Source organism: Candoia aspera, chromosome 6 (assembly GCF_035149785.1).
Source record: "Candoia aspera isolate rCanAsp1 chromosome 6, rCanAsp1.hap2, whole genome shotgun sequence".
Lineage (NCBI taxonomy): Eukaryota > Metazoa > Chordata > Lepidosauria > Squamata > Boidae > Candoia > Candoia aspera.
This window is the reverse complement of record NC_086158.1, coordinates 84,158,591-84,173,250: the sequence shown is the minus strand read 5'-3', so window position 1 is coordinate 84,173,250 and position 14,660 is coordinate 84,158,591. Positions and strand designations below refer to the sequence as shown.

The following is a 14,660-nucleotide window of genomic DNA, read 5'->3' as shown; positions in this document are numbered from 1 at the left end:
CCCCGACGTTTCAGAGTGAAGCACTTTATCTTCCCATTTGTGAAGCCTTTTGCAAAGTTTGTTAAATTCTTTTTTCAAAAGATGAGCTGCACAAAATTTGCATTGACCTCTAGAGTGACTCTTCCCAGAAGCTATTTAAGGAGAACAACAGGTTCAGGACCAAGTAGCTAATCCTATTCAAGTGTTCCTGTGCTGCTTTTTCTCTTGTAAAATAGCTACTTTTACCTCAGGCTCTCAAACAACAAAAGCACAGGCCAAAGTCAGTGGCCCATAAGCTAATGGTAAAGAACTAGAACTCATCAGACTGGGAGATAATGCAGGACAAAAATCAGGAACAGGGGACACAGACTGAAATCAAAACAACAATCCACAAGTCACAAATCAGGTACACAGTTCACTACAGAAGGTGAATGGGGTCATAAACAGGCTATCAGAAGCAGCCCATAATGAATCTTTCCCCATTAGATTTAAAGCCAGAAGTATCCTTAAACAACATATCGGGACACTGATTTTTGAACTGATCTAAGTCTTGCCTTGCAGCAGATGGAGTCTTTTCAAATGGATATGTGCCAGCCTCCTACCATGTATGTATCATAGCCCTGAAATTCCACAGGGCCTTCATTCTGGCCAGGCTGGATGCATTGCCTTCTGCCTTCTTATTAGGATGATTCCCCATCATATACGTCTTTGTGGGGAGAGATCAGTGGAGTCTTTGAGCCACATGTTCCCTCATTGCTCTCTCTGTGATGGTTTGTAACCAGTTATATCCTCCACAGCAACCATTTTGTGAATGAGAAGCCCTCCCATCAGCCATTGCATGAGAATATTCACAGCCCAATGGCCAAAGGAGTTGAGATCTCATGCCTTAAAAATATGGATATGTTAATGCAACAACTTGTGTCTGTGTTTTAGTCTTATAAACAACCACCACCACCAAAGTTAATCTAAGGAGAGAAGCATTAGTGGAACTTTGGCCACATCCCTATACAAATTTTACCTGGGAGTAAGCTTTCTGTGTTTTATGTTCATACAAACATGCATACAACTGCCGTGGCTAACATTCTCTAATATTAAAGGTATCATATCTAGACAAAAATCCAGATGGCCTCTAGATGGCAGTGAAGATACATCCAGCTCTAAATCTTTGGTGCCATCTAGTGATCATTCAAATTGTGCAGCCCAGATATGGCTTGACTAGGCTGTAGTGTGGGAGTTTAGCCTTGTTGTTTATATAAAATTATTTATTTATTTAAGACATTTATATAGCTGCCCATCTTAAAACAACTCTGGGTGTCTTACAACCAATAAAACAGTATAAAACAATATAAAATGGCATAAAAACCAACAACAATAAAAATTACACAGTCAAGACTTTTATTTTAAGGGAATATATATTCTGATCAATAGAGAAAAGACGGCAGCTCAAATGAACAGGAATTGGAGGCTGAAAGTATGATCTAAAGTGGATTAAACCTTTCTCAGTTTAAGCAGTATAGCATCCTTCAAGAAACAGAGGCATAAGGGGGAAAAATAACCACACAATGCACAAGAATACATATGAATCCTATTCTCAAACTGCTCCCATTCCAAATCTACTTAGTCCAAGCATGCATGGTCATCTAGGACCAAATTGTCTTTCACTTTCCACATCTCTTGGTGTACTGCTATCATTTAAAATAAGAACACATACAGACATACTAATAAGTGCTGCTGTTACTACTCGCATAATAATAATAATAATAATAATAATAATATGCTTGTAAGCCACCTGACTCTCAACGAATCTGGGCAGAATAGTAGCATAAATAACAGATATGACTTTTTAAAAAATACATTTTGTCAGGTCTATAATAGCTTTTTGTAGAAAACAGTGATATATGGCTATAGTTTAATCTTGTGCTTATGTGCAGTATCATGGGTGGGAGATATTGCTCAGCTCACTCCTCCATCAGACTGGTGAGCTTGGCCAGTAGTAAGAGATAATGAGAGTTATGGTTCAACAAGGGGGGGGGGGCTAGAGGTCCTCCACCCCTGTGTTATGAGGTAGAATGAGTTGATTAGATTTTGATAGCCTGTGGGATCAGGACTGATCCTGCCATATATCAGGGATAAGTGACCTACCTCAGATGATCTAGGAGGTAGAAGAGACAAAAATAGGAACTGTTGTTTGAACAGAACCACAAAACATTTTAAAATATTGGCCCAGCAGTGATGGGGATAGGGTTAGAGTTTGTATCCATTGGCCTCCCCTTAAAAGAAATGTCTTGTGACATCATGGAAAAAGGTCACCCTTGCCTCAGAAGCTCATTGTTTACATGGCAGAAAGATAGAGGTAGTAAGTGGTTTTATGGGGTCACTGGGGCAGGCAGACAGCGCAGTGCTCCATCCTGGAGCAATCTTTTGAAAGCATGTGAATTCTGAGAGCTTTGATAGTATCCACATATCTTGAGGGCACTGCATTGGGGAAGTCAAAGCACAGGAAAGATGAGCAGCAAGATTGTATTAGGTAGGCTTTGAGGAGTGTTACATTGAAGCTCTATAATCTAATATTTTATATTTACAGATACAATTGATTCGTGTATTGTTCATTTAGTGATGTAGCACAAGAACTATTGTGAGAATGAAGAATCATTGTACGTACTTATGTATTTACAGGTAGCAAATAGAAAATTCATACCTGAGGGCACAAAGTCTCCAAGTGACTGGCTGCTGTTTGGACAATCTTAACTCCCTCTTCATTTGTTGATACTGAGCAAGCAAGATTAGCCACCTGAACAGGGGTGGGGAAAAACAGTATTAGTATTTTTTTTCAACAAGCCATACATAATCTAGAATATTGTTTTGGGATGCTAATTTTATGATTAACCATCCTTTACTATTGATGCCCTCTAATTTCAAACAAGTCAGAAGCTGTGATAGAGACTTGCAAGATCTTCCAGTTAAACTAGACAGGAAAAACCAGTAGATGAACTAATTCTACTTTATTGTAAGGCTACATTAACAGAATCTTGCAAGTCTGAAAGTACAAATCTCCCGCCCTCCCTATTTATCGCTTGAGTGGTCAAGGCGGGTCTTTCCTAAGTTTCTTCTTCAGACCGTGGCCCTCTCTCGGACTCCCTTTCCTTTTATCTGACCATTCCCCAGGCAACATCTCTCCCCTCTGTTCCCCAAGGTTGCCCTCACAGTCCATCGCAGAAGCACAGGGTGCTAAGAAGCCAGCAGCAAAAATGCTGGGCCTGCAGTCAGATACAGAAGAGGACAGACATTATTTCTTATACTGACAGATGTAGACCTTATGTATGGAGAAATATTTATTGCCATCTATAGCTGATGAAAGCTGATGAAAAGATATAATAATCCAAAGCAAAACTGCATCAAAGCTAAATCTGTTTTTAGATTTTTAGATTTTTTTAATCCCACCTTTATTGTTTTTATAAATAACTCAAGGCGGCAAAAAAACTAATACTCCTCCTATTTTCCCCACAACAACCCTGTGACATGAGTTGGGCCGGAAGGAGTGACTGGCCCAAAGTCACCCAGCCGGCTTGCATGCCTAAGGCAGGACTAGAACTCACAGTCTCCACTAGACAAAACTGGCTCTGTTTATATTTTTGATATAATCACAGAAAACCTTGCATGATCTTTTGGCCTCAGATTACATGGATTGTAATCAAGGCCCTTGATATCAACCTTAGACTGATCCAGTGAGATGCATTTTATTACAGGTAATCCTCGCTTAACTACTGCCTTGTTTAGCGACCTTTTGAAGTTCCAACGGTGCTGAAAAAGTAACTTTACAACCAGTCCTTGAACTTACAATCATCACAGTGTCCCCACAATCATGTGATTGCCATTCGCGTGCTTCGCAACTGGCAGGAGTTTACGACTGTCACAGCATCCTATGGTCATATGATCACCGTTTGTGTGCTTCACAGCCAGCTTTCGACAAGCAGTCAATGGAAAAGCTGGCAGTAAAATTGCAAGTTGTGGTCATGTGATGTCTGGCTTAACAACCACAGGGAAAAGTGAGGTCATAAGTCTGTCATGGTCACATGGTGTCTCACTTAATGACTGTGTTGCTTAGTGATGGAGTTGCCAGCCCCAATTGTCATCATTAAGTGAGGACTACCTGTATATAGCTTGAACTTCCTTCCTTGTAATCCACTGATACTTTTATTTATTTGTGAGCTATATTTTTATCTTTGACTGAACAAAGTGACTGAGCATGATGAACATTCTGACTAAGTTTCAGGATATCGAAACCTAAACATAACACTTGAATAACATCAAAATTGTGGCATGACTGCCAATTGCTCGCTATTAGTTAGGACTGGCTATTTAATATTTGACTCAGTAGAGTTTTTTATCCATTCAATCATGTCCAATTCTCAGAGACTGCCTGGACAAGTCTCTGTAGTTTTCTTGGCAAGGTTTTTCAGAAGTGGTTTGCCACTGCCTCCTTCCTAGGACTAAGAAAGAATGACTGGCCCAAGGTCACCCAGCCCACTTTGTGCCTAAGGTGGGACTAGAACTCACGGTCTCCTGGTTTCTAGCCCGATGCCTTAACCACTAGACCAAACTGGCTGTCAGTAGAGTGTAATGGTTCCCTAATCAGCAGTCTGTCTGAAGGCTGATAGAGGCTTGAAGCAATTAGACTTTGGGCAAAGAGATCATGTTCCCACTTCACATTAAGCCATCATTTTCATAACCTGATTTGTTAATTAAACCACAATTGTCTGGATCTACACATTATACCATGGCTGGATCATATAACGTACTAAATCAAGGCCAAACAAGCCATATGATGGTTTAGTGCAATGTGTGATCCCACACAAAATGTTGGAGAGAGGATGCTTGCCTAATACATGGAATCTCATGTGGATTGAGTGGTCATGCTTTCTGCTTTAAGAGTGTTTTGTTTTCCACTATATTTTTCTTGTACACAGAAATAAATACCAGCCTCTAGTGCTCTGCAAACAGACGTTGCAAAGAGGCTATCCAGGAAACTTCCCATTGATAAAGAAATAAGGTGAACAGCAACCTCCTCTTTTAATTCTGCTTTGAAAAATGGGTAACAATCTGATCTCTGAGGAGTGAATCTTAATTAAATATAGCAGTGCTAATCAGGAAGGTTACAGAGAATTTCAAAAGATAGCTCCTGTAAGAAAAACCACAAGCTATTTTTTAATTAAGAGTCCCCTCAAGTTGTCTCAGAAGGACTCGTTATCATGAAAAAAAAAAAAAAAGCCCACTGCAGCCTAATAGTGAGATCAGCATATCACAGGATTTGCAATCTGTAAATCTGTGATGGATGGTTCAACAGATCTTTGAAACCTTTTATGCTCTTTGTTGCCCTCCAATTCTCCTTTATGTTGGCAAGTCTAAGTACTGTAGAGCGTTCCACTTGAATAGGATGCCTGTTGCATTGCCAAAGTGAGAAGAGGTGGATGCAAGCACAGCATGGAGAAGATTTATTTTATATTCTTTCAATATTGTACTTTGCTTAGGTTGAAAGACCTTTGTCTCAACAAAGACTGTTAACTTCTCTTGAACAAAATCCTTTCAGTTTATTAAAAATTGTCAAGATAATTTGCTGAAAAGGGCAAAGAAAGAAATGGAAACAGTGAAGAGAATCTGCCAAATGTAATTATAGCTTCAGGACATCTACAGTTCACATTGGTAGCATCCTCCCTTATTGTTATAATCTGATACAATATCTCAGGCACACACGTTCCCCTCTGTCACTAATAATCCTACTAGAGATACAATCAAGAAGCAAAGTGCTCAATTACTTGCATATGCAACATCTAGAACATACAAATCTAAAAAGCGTTGTGAGATCATTGACTCATTTAAAAATGTAACCATTGGACAATGGTCTTTATTCTGATCTGAAAATGTCTGAAATATCACCTGTGAAATAGCAATCCATTCTCTTAACGGTATCAGCTGAATACAACTAAGCAAATGCAAGTGCCATCAAGATTATCAGATGGGAAGCTAAAATACCTGAATGTATTTAAAGATAAAAAGAAGCAAATAAATAAGGGTATATCATCATAAATTTGTTGTGTTTATTCGTTTAGTCGCTTCCAACTCCTCGTGACTTCATGGACCAGCTCATTCTCTTTCGGAGATGGAATGTTACAGGGAAATACAGAATGTTCTGTTTTTCCTCTGTAATACCCTTGGAACATCATAAACCACTTCCTGTTCTGGAAGATTTTCTTTTTAAAAAAACTGCAAAATATACAGAAGATTTCTTTTAGCCTAGTTTCAAACCTAAACTGACTCTCTGAAAGGAACATTCAGACTTCAGAATGATTCTTCTAGTCAATCCTTAACATCTAAGAATATATAGTATACATCTCATACTGCTTCAAGTGCTTTTCATATGACTCTTACTTGGAATTTTGACATAACAAAAGGAGGTAAACTTGAGAAAATAATTGCTGGGACTTAGATTGATCATGTGCTCTCCTGTGAAGGCAAAGTATTACTGGAATTTTAAAGCAAAACAAACAAAAGTTATGTAGCACCTTAAAGGTTGACCGGTTTTATTGTCACATACAATTTCATTATCCCATCCACTTAATCAAATGAATGGAACGAATTCATATGAAGAAGATTTTAGAAGTACGTATCAGGGAGGCAATATAGGACTCAGTGAGAATAGTTGTATCACATTGAGAAGCAGGAGACATAGCAACAACTTGCTTAGATAGTGGATGTAAATAAAGTAGTGGTATGCTAATTGTCTTGGTCAGATACTTATCCCTCTTAAAGAAAAATGTGATCCAAATATGATCCCTCTCTGCAGATGACAAGGAATTGATCTCACACAAACACACAAAAAGGATTTTCTTGGAAGGAGAAGAATGGACTAAACAAAAATCTATAAATTAATAAAGAACAAGACATTCTTTCCCCAAAATGCAAGGAACTGCATCACATACTGGATAGTCAACTGGCCCACAGTGTTTGGGAACAGAAAATGTCTGGTATTTATTATTTTTTAAGGGATCGGGGATTTGATGCCTGCAATGTAATCTCCCTTTGACAAGCCACTGCCAGTTAAAGTAGACAATGATGGACTATATAAATGAACATCTTATGGCAGTATAAGACAGCTTGATGTATTCTTATGCAATTTGGGGTCAGCACATTGTAGCTTTAATAACTAAAAAATTAGAACTCTCATTTATATGGAATATCCTTTTAATATCTTTTAACTTGCCAACAGACATTCCAAAACATCATCATTGTATGATTTTTTATACTGCTGTTTTAGATATGCTAGAATTGCATTTGCAAATTTTTACCTCCTTTTCTTTATAAAATTATCTTGGAGCAGCTTAAAGAATGCTTTAAAATATGAAGCATAGGAAAAAGCAATTCCAGTAGGTGAAATTAATTTCTTATAATACATCAAAGATAAGATTAAACAATTCAATATAAAAAGAATCCATATGTATAGCAAAATCATCATCTTCATCATCTCATGGTGTTACTTTGTTAGTTGAATAATTCCTAGGTTCCTGGATGGAACTCAAATTTCCAAAGAATACTAGTCAATGGGGTGATTCTTTTTGTTTGTTCTTTGTATTGTGTTATACCTTAGTGAGGAGGAGGAAGAGGAGGAGGAGGGAGGGGAGGACATCATCAACAACAACAACAACACAACCAGTTCAGAATATTTAGAATGGGTACAAAAAGTTCTAAATAGAAAGTTAAATGGTAGAAATACAATGAAAGCCATAGATATATGGATGATACCAATAATCAGCCACATTGCTTGTACAGCAGACTGCACACAGCTTGAACTGGACAATTTAGACTGGAAAACTCAAAAACTGATGGCAATGCATTGTTATGCATTTGTATTCACAAAATGATGTTGATCAACTATACTTAGTACAAAAACTAGGAGGCTATGGTTTACTGCAGGCAAAGCAAAGCAAAAATGCTCAAAGAAGTTTGCAAAGAAAACATCCTGAAAATAGAAGTAGCAAAATAGGGCTATAAAATATGTTTATTACATTAGAGAAATAAACCATTACATGGTCAATACATAAAAGAATCTGAAAACAATATGGAGAAGACAAGGAACTAGCAATGGTTACAAGCTGACACCATCAAGAAGGAAACAGAAAGATAATTTTTGCAACTTAAGAATAAACATTAAAAACAAATATGATGAATCAAGGATTCAATATGCAGCAAACAGCAGCAAACACAGACTTTGTAAAGAAAAACATTAGACTGTTGACCACATAGGTAGAAGATGCAGCAAAATTGCTCAGACTGACAATAAACAATGTCATGACAGATTAGCCACTATGATCCATCGGCACCTGTGGAAAAATTGTAATTTCCAAGATTCCCAAATGTTTGATCACAAAACTGAGAAAGTTGTTGCAAATGATGTTAAAAATTTATGGGGTTTTTGCATATAAACTGATCACCATATAGAACAGACTGCACCAGATACAAAAATAATTGAAAAGAATAATTTCTTGTAGATGTAGCAATACCTGGGGACAACAGATTCAAAGGAAAAGAATGGGAAAAAGTATTAGGGATCTAACAAGTGAAATAGGGTAGATTACAGAAAAGATCTTACAAAGTCATCCCTATTGTTACTGTTGCATTGTTATTGTTGCAATAACGAACAGATTAAAGAACTGCAGATTTGTGGGGGGCACTTTTCTGGGCACATGTTGTATCTTACACTCTTACTTACTGTAGATAATTCCTGGATTCCTGGAATAGTATGCAGGCAAGTAATGGAGGTAGAATCAATGGAGATGAAACAGAACTTCAGTGACATTTATTTATTTATTTATTTTCTATAAATGCCTTTATTCTTTTTATAAATAACTCAAGGCAGCAAACATGCCAAATACTCCTTCCTCCTCCTATTTTCTGCACAACAACCCTGTGTGGTGAGTTGGGATGAGAGAGGGGGACTGGCCCAAGGTCACCCAGCTGGCTTTCATGCCTAATGCGGGACTAGACCTCACAGACTCCTGGTTTCTAGCCCAGCACCTTTACCACTAGACCAAACTGAAACTATTAGCAAACTCCAGCAATGTGTCTGGCTGTTAAATTTTGTGCCAAGGCTTCTAGATGCTCTTCAGTTGCAGCCCTGCTACATGGAACACATTAGAGCACCTTATCAAACTTGGTTGATCTCAGCAAACCAAAAAGAGTTGGACCTGTTTATTATTTGGGTGGGAAACCATCAGGAATACCAGAGCTGTAGTTCAGTCTGAAAAGTAAAAAAATGGAAGCCTGTGGCAAACCACTTCCATATTGTTGCCAAGACATGTCCATGAAGTCATCAGAAGCTGAACTCAACTCCAAGAAGACTCATTTTTGATTTGATAGAGCTACAATACAGAATAGAAAACCAAGATGGCTTTATTTTTTATTTTACAGAGCTGTGAGGTTGTGTGGCCTTTCAGGTGTTTCTGATTAACCCTTCCCAATATCCCTTACGATTAGCTAAACTGAATGAGGCTGCTGGAAGCTGTAATTAAGTAGCATCTGGAGTTCTGCAGGTACCCTGAGTCAGAGTAACTCATCCAGAAGGAGAAATTTCTTTTTAACAGGGTGTACAGTATGCCCAAGCACTTAGGCTAACAAATTGGCAACCATAAAAATTATATGAATTCCATTTTAACTAATATGAGCAAAACTTTTAAAAATAGTGTGCAAAATAGATGGAAATTGCAGCTCTGATGCAGAGATTATTAAAGTGCTGGCTCTACTCAGGCAGAATTTTCAGCTGGGCCATCCTGTAAATCTTAAGAATGTCCATCTTTGCAAAAATACCCCTTATGTAACATGTTACAGAAAGATACAGGTATAACCCAACTAAAAACCTAAGCCCAGTTCTAGTCTAGACAAAAAATGCTAGTTTATAAAAGTTTAAAGCTTCATGTCCTTTCTTTCCGAACAGTATGCATTTATACAGATTGACTAGAGAATTATTTAAGCAGACTTATAAGTGTTAAAATTTAACAAATACAGTAGAACATCCACTGTAGGCCTGTGCCTTTAGCAAGTTTTTTACAACACCTGCCATGAAGACTGCTGCTGCTAAGCCAATGAACAATTTTGAGTCACTGGGGTTTGGCAGGGAAAGGCACCATGTCTAAGATATATTCAGTTTTAATGAATAGGGAAAAGCCCACTGAATGGGTTACCACTATGCTGGGAGGATAATTGGGGATTTTTTTCCTCAGATCAGGGTTGGAGCTCCATTTGGTCCTGATGGGCAGTAATTCACTCCTTCACTAAGGCTCCAGAAAATTACTTAAAAATGTGGTTTAGGTGGTATAACCCCCCCCCCCTTGCAATTAGTCCATATTATTGACAATACATGATTTACCTGCTGGAACAGCTGCTGATCCCTTGGCATGCATGCGTGTGTATGTATACACACACACACACACACACACATACATATATACATATATACATACGTGGTAGAAATGACCTTTCATTGCTAGCTTTCGGCAGAAATCCAAAATGACATTGCTGTTACGATGGTAGAACCACTTATATCTGCCTGAACCTTGTTTATTGGACATGTATAAGGATTGCAATATAAATTTAAACATTAAATAAAATTGATCTCTTTGCTGCTGGCTGCATGAGAGACTGTGGTCAGAAGTTGGGAAGACCATTCAAATTTCTTTGAGATTCTTTGGGATGCTAAGGGGTGGATGTAGCCCTTGCAGAGAAAATTACGTGTCACCTTGAGGTTATTAAAGGCTCAGGTACAACAGACATTTTGAGCAAACATGGTCTCCATTGAAGGCAGCAGTTTCAAGGCTAGAGGTTTATCTCCCTTCTCTCCTATACTTCACAAGTTTCGATTTTACTTCATTTTTCTCTGTTGTTTTCCTTTTCTCTTTCTTTCTTTAGTATTTCGATAGATATGTTGGCATATCATTATATTCAATAAAAAAAATTTAAAAGAAAATCTTTAAAAAATCCACTGGAAGAAAAACAAAAAATATAAAGAAAACCTCCATGATAAAGGAAAAAATAAACAATCAAAAATTTACTGAACAACCCCCAGAACATCAGAGCCCAGAACAACTCACAAAACTAAAATGAACAGTAACAACCAAGAAAAAAAACACCTTAATAACAATTAACAATAGTGAATAGTAAGGGAGCCAGTCTGAAAGGAAGCTGTTCCAAAGAATAGGTGTTATACATAACAACGACACTTTCGGCTGTGCGCTTCACAAAAATGGAGCACTACCAGCAGCATCTTGTAGGAAGACGACATTGGCTAGGTTAACGCAGTGTGGAGTAAGCTGCACCTGGCATACAAGGAGTTAAGACATGATAGAGGATCATATCATTAATACCTTCAAAGCCTGAAAAACGTTGTAACAAATAATAGGATTCAGCCAAAGTGACAATATTCTGCCAATTAGGAGAGATTCTATGAGAGAAAAGGGTGCTCTAACATTTGATGATGGAACATTTGAAAGGAAAGATTGCAATTACACAAAATAGGCAGGACTATGTACAAAATCCAAGACACAAGTAGGTAAAGACAAGGGTTTTTCCATCAGATCCTGAGCTAAGGAGAGTTTGGTAACCCCAAACCAGCACTTTGAACTGGGCCCAGAAACAAATAGGAAGTTACAGAGGCTATAATGGGCTAGTATAATATGCTCTTATACAGTATTTCATACCATTTTCTTCCCTCAACTTTCTTCTCTCAACTTCCTTCAACACTTCAAAATTCTTGCTACAATGAGAGTCTCTCAGATTAAATCTTGCCGAAAGCAGGTGAAATTCTCTTGAGGTCCATGATTGCTGAGGTGATTTTTATTCTTCCGTATTTCATTGAGACTACCAAAGCAAGATGTATATTTCACAGATTTCTCTAAAATGAAGTAAAATAGTTGGCTTACATGACTGATATTTAAGTAGCTGAATTTGCAAGGCAAAAGGAGGAAGAAATCGCTCTAGTGGGGCCAGAGCAACACATTTCCAGAGCCAAAAGCACTGGGAGAAAACATAAGGGTTTCAAAGATGTCCTCAACCTCATCACTGCTTCTCTGCTCAAAATGGTTTCCTCTGCAGCTCTTTTCCCCCTAAATCAACAATTGGTCAATGGAAGCTGTCATGTTTTTAGTTTGATTTGGAAAATCTACCTCAAATAAATGGCATACAGCACATATACACACACAGAGAGAGAAATAAATGCACACAAACTGGGCTAAAAACATGCATTATCCCAAGCACTTTAGAATCTTAAATTGGTTCTTCACTTCTAAATATCTTACAAACTAAAGTTCAACACACATGTTTAGCTGGTGCACAATACTTGTCAGCCCATTAAAATACTACTCTATTTCCTTCTTCCCCATTACTGGCAAAAAAGTATATGTCAGTCAGGGAAAAGCAAAGCCAGTGACCTTCCTTCTCACATCCTGACAAACACTGAGTTGAAACAACACTTTAAAAAATCATTAGAAAAACAGCAATTAATTTATTAGTAATTCTGGTTTCATAAAATGTCAAGATATTATGAAAAGAGAGAACACTGATTGGCCAAAAGAGGTTATATGAACAAAATAGTTTCTCTTCTAATTAGTAACTGAAAAATAAGTGGAATTCCTACAACAAACTGTTTATGGATGGAGAAAAAGGAAATAAAGATCTTGGGCTCTTCTCCCTACTTGGTCTTTCTATGCTTTTCTATTATCTGCCCAGTCAATCAATTAGGGGTAAACTTTTAATTACCATAATTGCCATGTCAAGGACTAACTCAGTAATTGGAAACTAATTCTTGAAAGCAATTGGATTTTCTTACAAGTCGCTAGGTAGATTTTCCTACCCTGAAACCATAAAACAGCCTCATGGTGTTCTGTACTCCAAGAGGGGGAAAAAATGAATAATAAAGTCTGAATATTGCCTACATAGCCAGCCAGCTACACATAGAGTGCCAGGCAGTTTTCCGGCTCTTCTTTAGGCCAGATACTAAGATAGGCTTCCAAAAACAGGTAAAACATAGAAATCTACCCTGCATCCATGCCTATTATGGTTGTTTTGCTTTTGCATTGCGATCCTCCCTATAGTGGTTAACAAAAGCAATGATCCTAGTATGATTTGCCAGGGTGAGGGGGATATCAAGTGTTGCTCAAAGATGTGGCAGTACTCAGCAGGTAAAGGGTGCAGAATCCACTCAACCCTCTCATATACTGGAAAATGAGGTCAGATAAAGATGTGTCTGGAAGTCTGGCACCAACCAAGCTTCTGGGCTTTGCCCACTTTCAGACTAGTTATAGGGGGTCCAAAGCTCGCTTGCCCCTTTTTATTCATCTGGTATGAAACATCCCAGTTTACCCAGTTTGGTAAAGTTTGGTAAAGTCAAGGGCCAGCGGAAAAGAGGAAGACCTTCAATGTGACAATCACAGCAACAATGGATGCAAACATTGGAACAGTCATTTTATTCTGTTATACATAGGGTCGCCATGAGTCATAAATGACTCAACGGCAACTCACAACAACAACAACAACAACAACAATGAAGCATCCCTGCTCAGCTATTTCTGCATGTGATTTGAAAAGGGCCTTCTTCTTAACTTTGTGCCCTGTTTTTGCATTGGAGGCAGTGGGATGGATCCAAGATGAGGTAAGCAGGTGGGAAGGATCAATGATCCTGGAATGGGGCAAAGTGGGGAGCACTTTCACTTTCAATACCCCCATCACCTGATGGTGTTAAGTAAACATTTGATCTGTTCATGAAGAAGCTTGCTAACAATGTGCTATTTCTGTCTATCAGCCGTTTGAGATTGTCCAGTCCAGGACAATCCAGACTCCAGAAGAAGACTAGAACTAAATTTTATTGAGATGGGATGTATTATCCCCTCCCTCTTGTACCCTACTGAGTAAGGGAGGAGCCATCCTGAGTCTCTTCCTAATACTATCCCCTTTCCCAAGGAATTCCTTAAGGAATGCTTCTGAACATTTTGTTTTGCAATGGTTTCAGATACATGCCTCGAGACCATCTCCATGGCTCTCTACACTGGCTGGGATTGGGTTCCGGTTTTGTAGCCAGGAGGTTTGTGGATAATACACAGAATTTGGATCCATGCCCAATGTGACATGAAACTTTATACCCCACTTTTCTGAAGTCTGTCCTACTGATACCTTCATCCCTGATTCTATATGAAGGATTACCAGGAAGAAAAATATTAGGCAGACAAAACCTTGCTCATTCCTGTTCAAGGTGTCTGTTATCATTCTTTGTCATCACTGTGTCATCTAGGAGGCAAAATAATCATCTATCCACATTGACTGAGTGTATAGTGTATACTTTAAAAGAAGAATCGGTAACTTTTTTGCCACTTGGACTTTTTAATTTTTTATTCTTATTTATATTATTTATTATTGTAATTTTATATTGTGGATTTTATGATTGTTGTTTTAATTGATTACTGTAAACCGCCCAGAGTCCCCCAAAGAGAGGAGATGGGCAGGGACAAATTGGATAAATAAATAAATAAATAAACAAACTTAAGGTTGTATTTCATCTCATTTGGAGAGAGGGTAGCATCTTGGGAAAGGCTGAGTTCACTGCTGGGGGCTTTTGTTTGAAAACCTGGAGCTATTCCCAGGCA

The 14,660-nt window shown here is 38.1% G+C and overlaps 1 protein-coding gene across 1 annotated transcript in view; it reads right to left on the bottom strand.

Annotated features, from left to right (window-relative positions):
• CTNNA3 (catenin alpha 3) overlaps positions 1-14,660 on the bottom strand; it is a 781,530-nt gene that overhangs the window by 311,794 nt on the left and 455,076 nt on the right. Inside the window, exon 10 of the mRNA XM_063307559.1 lies at positions 2,678-2,770. Coding sequence (XP_063163629.1) covers positions 2,678-2,770 — 93 coding nt within the window. The remainder of the gene's footprint in view (positions 1-2,677; positions 2,771-14,660) is intronic.